Source organism: Camellia sinensis, chromosome 5, assembly GCF_055761805.1.
Source record: "Camellia sinensis isolate YWXY chromosome 5, ASM5576180v1, whole genome shotgun sequence".
Lineage (NCBI taxonomy): Eukaryota > Viridiplantae > Streptophyta > Magnoliopsida > Ericales > Theaceae > Camellia > Camellia sinensis.
This window is the reverse complement of record NC_138965.1, coordinates 209958487-209972843: the sequence shown is the minus strand read 5'-3', so window position 1 is coordinate 209972843 and position 14357 is coordinate 209958487. Positions and strand designations below refer to the sequence as shown.

Here is a 14357-nt window from a genome sequence, read left to right as displayed (position 1 = left end):
AGCATCGAGCGGAGATTTTCAGCAACCAGTACTTTTCACATTTTTGTAGACCGCTCGAGCGACGGAGTCTACACTCGAGCGACCAAGCATATTCTGCATGTTTGCTCGAGCGAAGGAAGCCACGCTCGAGCGAGACCCCTGTTTTCAGCAAGTTTTGAGAAAAGTTTTTAAGTATATTTTTGCATCCTTATTCCATCCTAGGCACTCCTAGGCCATGTTTAAGGCATCATAATGAGGATAATGATTTAGAACCACACCAAAACAAGCGAGGGGCTAAGTTATTAATCCCAGGTGTGTAATTTAGTGTGTATTCGTTCTGCAACTGTGTAGGTTTGGCACCCAAGGACGCTGATTAACCTGCCTATAGCCTAGTAATCTGTGAGTAACAATGTTGTAAAGCTATGTTTAATTACAATTATTTTTTGAATGATTAACTGTATTGCTTTCTGAGATGACATTGTTTACTGAATGAATGTTTGTCCTATTTTATGAACTGTACTTGTGGCATCCATAGCAAATGACTGTTACTGTTACTGTTACTGCTATTGTTACAGAGATCTCTGTCAGTTCCAATGTTTGGAACTACTACTGTTTACTGTTTTGATGGCCATCAACTGACTGTTCGGTCTATTTAGACCTACTGCACTGTTCTGTTATTGGATGTACCACGTATGACTGCTACGGTTTTCAACTAAATGTTATGACTTGAAATATGAGTCACTGATTGAATAACTGATTTACTGATGCAAATGACTGTTTCAATTACCGAAAAGACATTCATTCTTAAACTCTTTACACATTTGTTATTCACTGGACTTTAGTTTACATTTTATATATATGCAGGTGGCCAGGCACCGGACCAGAGCTAGAGGTGCTGACTTAGACTCATGTCTTGTCAAGCCAACCATCGCGCCTCATATCGAGGTTCCGAACCTGCTGAGTCAAGGCTGTTTTGGGGTGTTTCAGATTTACCATTTTGTCTCTGTTAATGTAAAGAATGTTTAAGACTTGATTATACATGTATTTTTGGTATATGGCTATGAATGTAGTTTTGCCCATGAAAGTCTTTTCCATTCAGGTTATCACAACTCATTGGACATCGTCTTATTATTATTTGGCTTCCGCTAGCTCCTTTATACTGTATTATTGTCATTATTGTTAAGTAGGCCTTTGGTAATCACAGATTACTGGCCGGTTACGATGCTAAACCCTTAGGGGCGGGTTCGGGTCGTGACAATAACTGAGTTAGTGATATCTGAGATGGAGTTGGTGAAGTGTATTTGAATATCTTTATCTATGGGTGTCGTTAAGCCGTGTTTTAGTATCTAAGACACATAGCATGTCAGTCACTCCAAAATGTGGTTGGTTCTCACTAGTGGAATTTTCTATTTCAATGTACTCAGGGTATGGGATTTCTACAACAAATTTCTTCACTTGTTTCGATGTACTAGCACCAGTTGGTGTGTCCATGGGTTAGTGTTGGGTTAGTTTGTTTTTCCCTTTGGTTGAGGTTAAGGCCTTGTTTGGCATGATCTAAAAAAATCAAAAAGTCAAAAAGTCACTATCCTATTTAAGTCACATCACCTCTCTAATATATCACTTCAAACCCAACCCATACCTAACCCATATTTCATAAAAAGTCAAAAAATACACTTATTTAGATCATCCCAAACCACCCTTAAGTTCTGGTCCAACTTGCTTTTATCTATGGGTTCCTAGGTCTGGTTTGGATTCATTTGGGTTGTGTGGTTACTCACGGCCTTCTCAGCTCCTACTCTGGTGTGCTTATGGCCCTGCGACTGTTCTCTCTGCCCCTCCTGAATATCTTCTAAATATTTGAATTTATTAGGTTTAGTTGCTGGGCCAAGTGTTTCTACCCAACATCCAAGGCCCAAATTCCTCTTCCATAGTCTCGCGAGGTTACATGTTACCATTGGTATTAGCAATGGGTGTACTGTAGCTTTTCGCACCGATAACGGCTACCTTTTTCCCCGCCAGCTGTGCATTTTGTGGTCTGAATCTGTATGCTTCTTTTCTGGTGATCAATACGTCCACAAAGGAAACAGAAAGAATGAAGGGATTCATACTCTATATTATAGCATTTCTTTTCCAGAACAAATTTGGGAATTAGTGGTTTAGTGAGGTCCATTTCTGCACATATTCTTGCAAACTTGCCTATGGTTGCCATTGCGGTTGTCCAATCGATCTTCAAGGGTTTGCCAATGGTTTTGGCAATCGCAAATAAGACTTTATCGTGGTAGTATTCTATTGGAAGTTCCGGAAACCAAACCCAAATCGCGGTTGTGGTTTCAAAAGCTTCCGAAGGCTTGAGGTTTGGTTCCCATTTTCTTACTGTTAGGTAGTGATCCATGATCACCCAGGGGCCTCCAATGTACACTTTAGTATAGTCTTCTTGATTAGAAAACTTGAATAAAAAATAGTTGCATCCCAAATCAATTGCATTGAACTCATCTTGAAGCCTCCAAATATTCTTAACCCAAGTGTAGAGCATGTTGTAGCCAATATTTTTTTCCAGTAGTCTGATGATTAGTGCGCTCTCCCATGGTTTTCGGATCTTTTGCAGGAGCTTTTTGGAGAGGGAGATTGTGGGCAGATTCATGAATTCTAAGGGCGGTTGCTCAGTATTTGGGTGTCCCTCTTGGTCATCATCTTCTTCATCTGAGGAGAGAGTCTCCGTACTGTCATCAAATGAATAGGCGCTATGTCTGGTTGTAGTCAGTGCTTCATTGAAGGATTTCGTAGGTAAACTGCCCTGGTTTGATTCATCATCCCTTGGTACAGGAGCCATTACCACTTTGTTGTCCATTTCACTGGTTTTCAAGTTTTGTGAGCCCTTTATTTTCTTGGTACTTCAGATTAGATGGTCTTCTTCCTTAGTGGACTTAGCTGTTATGGTAGAATCGTGAGGGATAGCGCTGTTGGCTGAATTGCTCTCTAGCATTTTAGAGAGAGAGAAAACGTAAGGCACCACTCCAATGGAGACTTGTTATTTTGATATAATCATTTGTCAAATTCAATTATTATTATTTTTATTTTTTTCTGGTCGTTGGATGCTCTTTGCTCTCATATGTTTTTTTTATTTCCTTCATTTGGTAGCAAGATGGTTTTGCCAAATCTTGAGCCAATTTGACTTTGTTATATTTTGTGTAGAGCAATGACACACTATTGGAGCACTAATTTTGTAAAGTTAAGTTATTTTTTGACTTTGGTGTGACCAATGGCACAACTATTAGAGATAATCTTGTTGACTTATTAAGGCTCCGTTTGGCAAGAGCTAAACGAGGCTTTTTTAGCTATTTTAGCCACAAAAGACAAAATAGGTTATTTTAGTCATAAAAAACAAAATATCACATCTAACTCATAATTATTACATTCTTCTCTCACAAAAAAAGTTAAAAAGCCAAAAAATCCTTCCCAAACCAAACTTTGTAGCTTAGGTTAAAATAGCCAAAAAATCAAAAAGCCAACCCAATTTCTAAACGAAGGCTAACTTATTTAGATCATGCTGTCACTTTATTTTTTATACGTCTTTTTGTAATAAATAAAAAAAGTCACTCGAAAGCTTGGGGAAGAAAAAAGAGCATCGAAACAAGCCTTAGGGCTAGTTTGGCATGTACTAAATAAGTCAAAAAGTCAAAAAGTCACTATCTTATTTAAGTCACATCATCTTATTTAAATCACATCACCTCTCTAACACATCACATCAAACTCAACCCAAACCCAACCTAAACCCACCAATAAATCAAAAAGTACATTTTTTTAAGACATCCCAAATCAACTCTTAATCAAAGAATAAAGAATCTTGGAATGCATACTCTGCAACGGGCCAACACGTTCGCAGTTGTGCCACATGTGAAGCAAGTGCATGGAACAAAAATGTGAAGCAAGTACAATATGTAGAACAACGATTTTTATTTATTTTTTATTGATTTACATTTTATTGGTAAGCTAGACATTCAACTCTTCATTTGACTATGATTTCAAAGTTAATTTATTAACTAAAAAAATTATTTTACTAAAATAACTTGTCAATAAATTGATTTTTAAGTTATTTACACTGCATCATTTAAGAGTTGTTTGGGATGTCCTAAATAAATATATTTTTTGTCTTTTTGGGCCAAGTTTGGCATCTTCCAAAAAATTCAAAAAGTCACTATCCTATTTAAGTCACATCATCTCATTTAAGTCACATCACCTCTCTAACACATCACTTCAAATCCAACCCATACTTCATAAAAAGTCAAAAAGTGCACTTATTTAGTCTTCTCAAATTTGGCCTAAAAAGTTAAGGTTGAAAATATGAATGTTTGGGTTAAGTTAAGGTTGAAAATATGAATGTTTGGGTTAACTTTTTGACTTTTTATGAAAAAATATGTATTAAAAAATTGTATAAATTAATGTGTAGGGAAAAATTAGTATTGGGAGTTGTGCAGCCGTAATTGTTGACTTTTGGTGAATAGTGATAACTTTTTAACTTTTTGAATAATTTTTTGAGTTTTTAACTTTTTTGAGACTTCCCAAACTTGGCCCTAGAACACCAACAATTTATTAATAGTTACTGTAATTTTACTTTTTTTAAATATTGTTTTCTTGGTGTTTCATTATTGATTTTGAATTCGAACGGAATTGATGATGCGGTTGGAGTTGATTGCATTAGAAACTACAATAATAAAAAATAATGTTATATAAATTAATAATTTTTATAAAATTTTATAAATTACCCCATTTGTTGTTTAAAATTTTTATCTTGTGTCACATCTTGATGCAAGTTATTTTTTTGTAAAATCTATTAACGTGTATAATTAAATTTTAAAATATTTTTCTATCTCTTGAGAATTACAAATGCCAAACATACCAAAATCTGTTAGAGAATACAACATTTCTGTTGGATGTAGCTTATGATTTTAATACATTTATTTCACTCTATTTTAAAAACTTAAGGTCTCCTTTGACAACATAATATTTTAACTAAAAACTCAAAAAATCTTTCAAAAAATTAAAAAGTTTTTAACTATTTAAAAAAAGTCAAAAAAATTCTTCTCATTCACCTTAGTGTTAATGATTTATTCCAATTCACGTTACTTTTTGTATGTTTTTATTGGTAAAAAAACTAACAAATTTTCTCTCAATTATATTAAATTTTTTTTTATGTTTTAATTAAAAAATAAAAAAATGATTAACAAAACCACTTTTCAAACCAAAGGGTTATTTGTGTTTTAAAAAAAAAAAACAAACCAAAGGATTATTTTGGGAATAAATTATTAATTAATCTTTTTATAAAAAAAGATGTAAAAAAATAATAGAAACAAAAGTTCATCGTTTTAAAGGTGAGGGAAAGAAAAAAAATTATTGAAACATTTCTCTTCTCTCACCAACTTGTAGGCTTTGTTTGGAACAATTTTTAAACGTTGATTCTACTCTCACATTTGAATATGGTGTTTGGATAGGTATGTAGAATTAATTTTCTACAACACTGGAGAAAACTCTATCTGAGAGCGATTTTCAATTTTTTTTTTTTTTTAAATTTGGCCTAACCGGTCGTCCCACCGGACATCCTACCGGACGTCCCACCGGTTGACCGAAACAGTGCAAATTTTTTTTTTTAGCAATTGATATGTTAATTTTTATATATTCGAAAAAAATATTTTTCGAATTTTTTAAAATTTTTTTTGTGCTTTAATTGAATTTTGAGTTGTATGTTTGGTTATGAGTTGTAAGTTTTTTATCAAATATCATATGTCACATAAAAAAAATTTCACTCAATTAAAAACTCTTTTACCAAACAAATTTTCCACACTCAAATCATAATTTCAAAACTCACAAACTCAAAATACAACTCCTATTCTCAAATCATATTTACAAACGCAACCGTAATTTTTTATAATTAATTTTTAAAACAAGCCTAAGCATTTATGAAATGAAAATGACTTAAATAAATTTATGAAAAGAAATTGAGAATATCAACTTTAGCAATGATTCATAGTATTAATTTTAATGCCTCAATAAAATATTGATAACATAATAAGAAGAAAAAACAAACAAATAAATAAAGCTCACTATTAACTCTTTAGAGCCAACTTTAAAACTCAAAAGTTAAACCCCCAAAACATTTTTACATCAACTTTGACCTTGCGTCAGAATGCACCAAACCCCGGTGATGCTACAGAGCCCGAATGCGCGCGGCTCGAATGGCTCAAAAAAAAATTTTCTAATTTTTTTTTTTTTTTTTCTTTTCAGCAGGGGAAAGGAGGAGGAAGACGAAGAAGGGAAGGAGGGGGAGGGGGAGGGGGAGGGGAGGGGGAGGATGGAATGGAGGGGGCCTAACAAATGGAGGAGGAGGGGCTGAGGCGAGGCAGACGCGATCGGCGGTGGCCGACGCGATCGGAGCAGGCGACGCGATCGGCGGAGGCGACGTGATCGGCGGAGGCGACGCGATCGGCGGCGATCGGCGCACGGCGCAGGCGACGCGACCTCTCTCTCTCTTTCTCTCCCTCTCCCTCTCCCTCTCCCTCTCTTTCTCTCCCTCTTCCTCTGCACCAGAGGTTGAAAATGGCGGAAAAAAGAAAAAAAAAAAAAAACGGAATGTCCAAAACGACGTCGTTTTGGGCATTCGGGCCATTCGGGGCAAGCGGATTCGGGCCCCCAAACATTATCCGCACCCAACCGTCCAAAACATTTTTCTATCAACTTTGTTCTTGCGTCAGAATGCACCAAACCGTTTAAATGCAGGGGCATTTCCGTTATTCTCGTAAAAATAAATGGCAGTTTAAAGCCGGAGTTCATCTCTATTTAATTCCCTGTCGTTGACGTTCCTTACCTCATATATCGAGCGTTGGTTTCAAGCTTTCCCCTTGGCCCTCTCTCTCTCTCTCTCCTCTCCCGCGCTTTATCTCTCTAGATCCCTCTCCAAAAGCTGCCCCCAGGTAAAAATTCTCTTCGATCATCTGTTAATCCTTGTGATTTTATGTAGATTTGTATTGGTTTTGTTAAATTTTGTTGATATTCTTGTCAGATAACCTGTTCTTAATCGATGTCTTGTTTCAATTGAGGTCTCTGATGATCAAATGAGGCCAATTGTTGGATATGAATCTGTGTAAATTGTGTTTATTTTTTGAAAAAATTACGGTTATTGAACGACATTTGATTTGATTTGAAGATAATCGTAGACGATTTTGGATTTAGTTTTATTTATTATTTATTATTATTATTAGTTATGAGATTGTGTTGTTGAAATCGTTTTGATATGTGTTCCTTATCCTAAATGAATGGATGTATTTGAATCTGTAATCATAATTTAGCTTAACATGTTCATTGTGGAAGTCATTTCTGGTTGGTGATCTATGCCTTGGCTTCAGATCCATTTGATCTGATAAGCTTTCTGTGTAGAATTACTTTTAATTTTGCTTTGTTTCTCGTAATCTGTGTGTGTCGGGCTTCATCTGTCACTGTCTCTCTCAAGATCCCTCCGTAAAAGCTTTCTCCAGCTATAAACATAGCTCTCGTTGACGTGGATTTGTGTTGGATATGTCATTTCCTTGGATTGATTAGAAATCTATGGTGTTCTTCTTAAGTATCCTATATTTAATCAATATGTTTTTTGATTAGAATGTTCGATTCAAGGACTTTGTGCTGATTAAAAGACAAATTCGTCACAATATATTTACTTTTGTGCTTTATGGCTTCATTTATGATTTGTTGGCAATATTGCTTTCTTTTGTTCTGATTTGAAGGTTGTGTTTGAAATCATTTTGATCTGTGGTATTCATTAGTTCATATCAAGGGTAATTTGTAAATAAACAACTGTACTAAAAATTAAAATCTGAATTTATAATGGAGCTTAACACAATCAATTTTACCTAATTTCTGACTGATGATATGCTTGTAGCTTCAGATCCTTTTGATCTAGTGACATTTTAGGAAGTATTATTTTTTAATTTTCTTTTTATTGTGATTTTGACTGCAAACATTAATGAATTTGATTTTTATAGAGGATCTCAATCGGCTTATATTTGTGATGTGGTGTGTTCGCATGTAGGGATCCACCGCCAAAAAGAAAAATGGGGTTGACATTCACCAAGCTTTTCAGCAGGCTTTTTGCCAAGAGAGAGATGCGTATTCTTATGGTTGGTCTTGACGCCGCTGGTAAGACCACCATTTTGTACAAGCTCAAGCTTGGAGAGATTGTGACCACAATTCCTACCATTGGTAAGTCCTATTAATGAAAGTAATAAGCATTTAAGGTTTGTGGAATTGTTACTTTGCTCTTAGGTTTCTGATTTCAATTTTATTGCTATATGGACAAGGTTTACTGTGATTAATTCATTGAAGAGGGAGCTGACCCCTTAGTTTTTTGACATTTTTGTTGATATCGAACTGAATGGTATACTCTGTTATTGCGGGTTCCTATTATTCTCCTTTTGATCAACTGCTTATGTACAAGCTTTAGTAAAATCAACCTACTGAAGGATTCCAATTTGACTCACTTTCGTCATTATTAATTTGAATGGAAGGCTGTGTTTCAAATGCTACAGAACTAACCCTCTATTGTCATTTTTTCTGTAAATTCTTTTAGCTCTTACCTGTCTGTTGTCTGGTCTATAGAAGAAGATTCATTTTTATAAATTTCTAGGTTTAAGATGAAAATCTTTATGAAGAGCTGTCTATGGTGCTTGATTGTTGGCATCTCTTTTTATATGTTGATCTGATTATTAATCTAATGAGACTAGGGGATATGGTAAATAAAACAGCATAGTGTTGCTGTGCCACTGAGGTAGTAAATGCTTACCTTGGCTGCAGATGGCAGATGCCTCCCCCAGTGACAGATTCCTGTTGGGGAGTGGGAGCTTATCAGGAGGTCAGTTACCAATGCTTGCCCCCACTGGGAATATTCCTTTGGATATGACTTGATGTCTCCCATGGTTAAGAATTGAACTTTAGGTATTCTCAAGAGATTTTTGCAGTGCAAGCAGATGACGTAATAAATGCTTACCTTCACTATAGATGCCTGTCCCAATATTCCCCATTTTGAGGTGGAAGCCTACCAGGTTAGTTACCAAGGCTCGCACCCACTAAAGTTGCTCTCGCTTTGATATGACTTGATGCCTCCATCAATTAGGACCGGGCCTTGGGAATTTGCAAGAGATTTGTGCTCATCCATTGGTGAGACTGCTAGTTTCCAGAACTACTCTGGTTATATCATCTGCTTGGAGTTCCTTCATTGATGCTGTTTTAATGGCATTTCAAGCTTCAAAGTATCTCTTACACATCTATTATATATATGTATATATAAATTGTATTTAAACATCACAAGTCCTGTAACCTGCAGGTCATAGTAGCTAACTTACTAGATCAAATGTTCACTTATGTTGTCTAGTTATTGCAATATGACGTGTAAAACCCAAATGCAAGCATTGATTGAGAAACTAAATGCATGCTCCACCTGTGCGCGACTATAGAGGCTTTATCTTGACTAGGCTTTGTGTAATTAGACACAGCCATGTTGTTTTAGTGGACATCTCCATGTCTTTGGACTCATGTATTGAGCAAAGATCAAGGATCATTTCACTATGCATATAAATATTCACTTTAAATATATGTATATATTATGATATCTTGTTTTAGTGAATGTTTCACATAAAGGATGACTATGGAAGTCTCTACCTTGTAAACCTTTGAGTAATTAGATAGAATTTTTAAATTGTGTATGTTTATTGGATAAGCTTTGTGATGGAGATGATGTTTCAATTGTTAGAATTATTATATCCACTATGGGAAGTTTTTCTTTTAAATATGGAGAATCTTTTGTTGGTTGTAGCAAATGAAGAGATGTAATACAGTGACGGTAGATGAAAGTATTAGGGGAAGGGGCAAACCTAGATTGACGTGGGCAAGTGTAATAAATAGATATATGAATCTCTTTAATTTGACTAACCAAATGGCCGTTGATAGAGTCGAGTGGAGAAGAAGGATTTATGTAATCGGCCCCATTTGATGGGGCTTAAGACTTGGTTTGGTTTGGTTTGGTTTGGTTTGGTTTAATCAGTGGGTCATACATCTATTACTAGTGGAATTTTTCTGAGTGTGATGCATTGATATTGATAGAATTGTAACGTTGATTGGATATATACATCTGAATATTGTTGTTTTATTTACAAAATGGTATCATTTGCAGGCTTTAACGTTGAAACTGTTGAGTACAAAAATATCAGCTTCACCGTGTGGGATGTCGGTGGCCAGGACAAGGTATGGACTTCTATATTTATTTCCGATCCATGTATAGCCATTGAATGTGTAGTCAGAAGTTTATCTGTTTTAATGAAATATCAGGAGTAGTTTCCTTCCTTCTCCTTTTTCTTATGATTTGTTTATGAGATGGAAAACTATTGATTGAAATACTGTTGAATACAGATTCGCCCATTGTGGAGGCACTATTTCCAGAACACGCAGGGTCTCATTTTTGTGGTTGATAGCAACGACAGAGACCGTGTTGTTGAGGCAAGGGATGAATTGCATCGCATGTTGAATGAGGTAACTTGCCATGTGGTCATTCCAGTAATATTTGTTTGGCTTTAAAAGTATTTGAACTTACAGAAGTTTTGGAAATGTCTCCTGCATTCCAAGATTTTTTTCCTTGTGTGATTCACCTGTCTCTCTATCTCAATGCTTGAGCTGTTAATGAGTTCACTAGTAATTCTGCAGAAGCTATACTCCTGTGTAGGGGTAACCAGGGAAAAAAAAGAAAGAAGGAAAAGTGAACAGTTAGAATACATGCCAATATGGATGCTTTGAAGGCATTTTGACCTATGTTTGGCCTTTTAGTTGCCTGTGTTTTCTGTTTTGCGTGTATAAAATTTGACATAAGATGTATGTTGGCACTGCATGTTTTCTTATCTCTGCTATGTGTGTTTTGTTGGTCATGTAACCAATTAGATGCTTGAGCAACTGTTTTGCCATATTGCTATTCGTAGACTACAAATGAGGAAAAATATTAGGATAACATGAAGACTGACATTTAGGCCTCTCACTCCAGGATGAGTTACGAGATGCAGTGTTGCTTGTATTTGCTAACAAACAAGATCTTCCTAATGCGATGAATGCTGCTGAAATTACTGACAAGCTTGGCCTCCACTCTCTCCGACAGCGTCACTGGTGAGCCTCTTGATTTTCCCCCATCCTTGATAATCTGAATTAATAGCTTCAGTCTATTTGTTTTTAACCCAATCTTCTGCTCTTTGCAGGTACATCCAGAGCACCTGTGCAACCTCTGGGGAGGGTTTGTATGAGGGGTTGGATTGGCTCTCCAACAACATTGCTAACAAGGCGAGTACTTGGATACACTTTGTTACTCTTTGTTAAAGTAACTACTGATTGATCGATGGACCCCATTATATGTTTTTTTATCACTTCACAACTAGAAAGCATGGACACGTGACACAACATAGACACGTTGACATGGTAATTTAAACAAATGCAGGAAACGACACGTGAAGTACATGCATAAAATATATGGTTTTATATATTTTGTTCAAAGTTAATAAAAAAATTCATACAACATGAATTTCTAAAATCTAATGGATGATAAATTAATAGGTATAAATCTACATTTGTTTTCCTTGTATCATTGGATCCTAAGACTATGTTTGGATCATGGATTTGTGTCTGAATCATGGATTTGGGTAGAGATTGAAAAAGAAAGGAAAAGGGAAAAGGGAAAAGGGAAAAGGAAAAGGAAAAGGAAAAGGTGAGTGAAATCTAGCTATATGTCATTCACATTTCAACTACTTTTTATTTTTTCCTTTTCTAAATCCCTATCCAAATCCTTGATCCAAATGCAACGTAAAAGTTATATTACTTTAATTTATAATGTATTTCATGTGCTTAACAGTTTAAGCGATGGACACAAAATAATAAGACATATTTGGGTGTGACACATGTTAGAAGTGTCTGAATTTAAAAGATTTGCCATGTTTGGTTTGTATTTGTAAAACAATATTGAAAAACAATTTTTTAGAAAGAATTTACAAAATTTAAAAATTTGTTTGGTTGTATGTTTTGATAATAAATTTGGAGTTTTGGAATTTGAGATGATTTAATATTTTTTAATTTTTTTTTTATTGTTGATTAGATGGGTGTGAGAGAAAAAATGATCGATTGATGTGTAGTAGAGAGAAAAATGATTTTGAAATTTTTTTTCAAAATTTTTTAACCAGACAAATTTTTGAGATTTTTTCTCAAAAATTGTATCTCTAGATACAAACCAAACAAGGCCAATTAGACATATTTGGGTGTGTGACACGTGTCAGAAGTGTCGAAAAGTGTCTGCCGAGCTTCTTAGCTTCACAATTTTCTCTCATTTTGTTTCTGATGGTCTTTCTTTGCTTACACAGGCATGAGGTAACACTGAATGTTATTGCGGGGTGATCCTGGATGCAGCGTGGTTTTTATCTAGTCTCTTTTTCCTTTTTCTTCCTCCCCTCTCTCAGACAATGTGTGGTTGGTTATGAATTTCATATTTCGAAAGGCATTTCACTTTCTGTTTAGGATTTTGCAATGGCCATGGCTAATGCAATGGTTAGTGGGATATATGTACTTTTGCAAACGTTGTTTAGGTTTGAATATAAAATGCTTGTAACTGTAACTGAGACTAATTTGATGTTGAAAGACATCCCTTTTGAGATAGTTTAATACATATTATTGGGTTCTGTTTGCCTTTGTTTTATTTAAGTTTCATTCAGTTGATTTTTAAGGGTCGGTTAATATCAAGCAGCAGTCCATGAAAAATGGTTTGTTTGTAGAGAGAAAATCCAGATTGAACAGACTTCGAGCGAAACAAGCTGATTTTTTGGAGAGCAAGTAATACATTGTTTAAGCCCTCCAAACACTTTTACAGTAAGCAATATGGTAAAATGTTCTGTATCACTCTCTCATCTCATATTGAATCTGAGTTGGAAAATTCAATCCGTCTGTTTGTGAGTGCCATGTTTACATGTTGGACATTTTCTGCTCTACATAACTTCTTGTGGTTGCATTTATGAGTCAGTGATGAGAATATATTTTGAATGTTACAGCAAAGATTTATTGATATATCAAGTAAACGGACACGGTATGGCTAGGGCTTAAACCCCATACGTATTTGTTGAGGGCGCACGTGCACGTTCTCATGCAGGAATCTAACTGGGCAGCAGAGATGAAGTCAGCTCAGGACATGGTTCAACTCTTCCTACTTACGTGTGGATATTATTCCCGTATTTGGTTAGTTCTCTCTTCTACAAATTTATGTGCAATTATAATTCATTGTATTGCTATATGCTATACATTATAATAAATATATATATATATATATTAAAAAAACACTTAAAAATGAATTATTTCCTTTCTTTAAAGGTAAAATATTGAATATCTTCTGGTCCTATAGTTGGGTTACATAATGGATAAATCGGAAAATGTTATAGATTTTAAATTTTCTGTTAAATGAATGACTAAATGTTTCATATAGGTGGGGGTTTACTTCGGAGTTCACAAAATGTGAGACATTTGGTCATTTATTTAGTAGAAAATTTTGTATTCTTAACATTATCCTAGATAAATCTCATCCTTGGATCATATTCCCTTCAATTGGAAAAAAGGTGGAATTTGATTTTATAACCAACCAATCATTTGGTCCCAATACGAATGTTGAATAATCAACCAGAAATTGAGCCTACTTGTCGATTGACATTTTCTATAACAATGATCCCCAATTCAGCCACTTGTCCTCATTTTTGTTACATTTAAAGAATATGTGGAGAATAGTCAAAAATAAACAAATAATTAATATATATATTAGGGTGCTTGCTGTTTGGTTTTGGACGGTTCGGGGTTCAGTTTTTGGTTTGGACTCGGACACATATGTGAGATTTAGAAAAAATTAAACCCACAGCCGCCCGCAGTGTAGGTTGCGGCTTGTGCGGATAGGGTTCGTGGATGTGCGGATGATTTGCGGATTGGATTTTTTTATTTAAAATTTTATTTTGTGGCCTTTTTTTTTTTCTCCCGTTTTGTAAATATTTATTTTAGACCATTTTCCCCACATTTTTAAAATACTCAACATTAATAATTAATGAATTAAAACTTATAAAATTAAAAACACAACAAAATCAATTCCTAACAAAAGCAAATCATTCAAAATCTTAAACTTTTAAATAAAATCATAAACTAACACAAGCACATCTTTCAAAATTCTAAACTAAATCATCAAAATCATTTACTACATAACAATATAATTAAAGTAAAATCATTCAAAATTCAAAAATTTCTAAGATAGGATAAATGAAATCAATGGTCCAAGTTTTTTTTTT

General features: G+C 34.8%; 1 protein-coding gene across 2 annotated transcripts; it reads left to right on the top strand.

Annotated features, from left to right (window-relative positions):
- Positions 1-6676: 6676 nt before the first annotated feature.
- Positions 6677-12739, top strand: LOC114299956 (ADP-ribosylation factor 2). Of its 2 annotated transcripts, XM_028244787.2 has the most exons (7): positions 6677-6944; positions 8057-8226; positions 10193-10263; positions 10429-10548; positions 11051-11169; positions 11259-11340; positions 12408-12739. In XM_028244787.2, the coding sequence occupies exons 2-7, from the start codon at positions 8079-8081 to the stop codon at positions 12411-12413; spliced, it is 546 nt and encodes a 181-aa protein (XP_028100588.1). In that variant the 5' UTR covers positions 6677-6944; positions 8057-8078; the 3' UTR covers positions 12414-12739. The 2 variants fall into 2 exon arrangements, with proteins under 2 accessions (XP_028100588.1, XP_082724010.1); XM_082867884.1 differs by lacking the exon at positions 12408-12739 and having other exon boundaries at positions 6734-6944; positions 11259-11587.
- The last annotated feature ends 1618 nt before the right edge of the window (positions 12740-14357 follow it).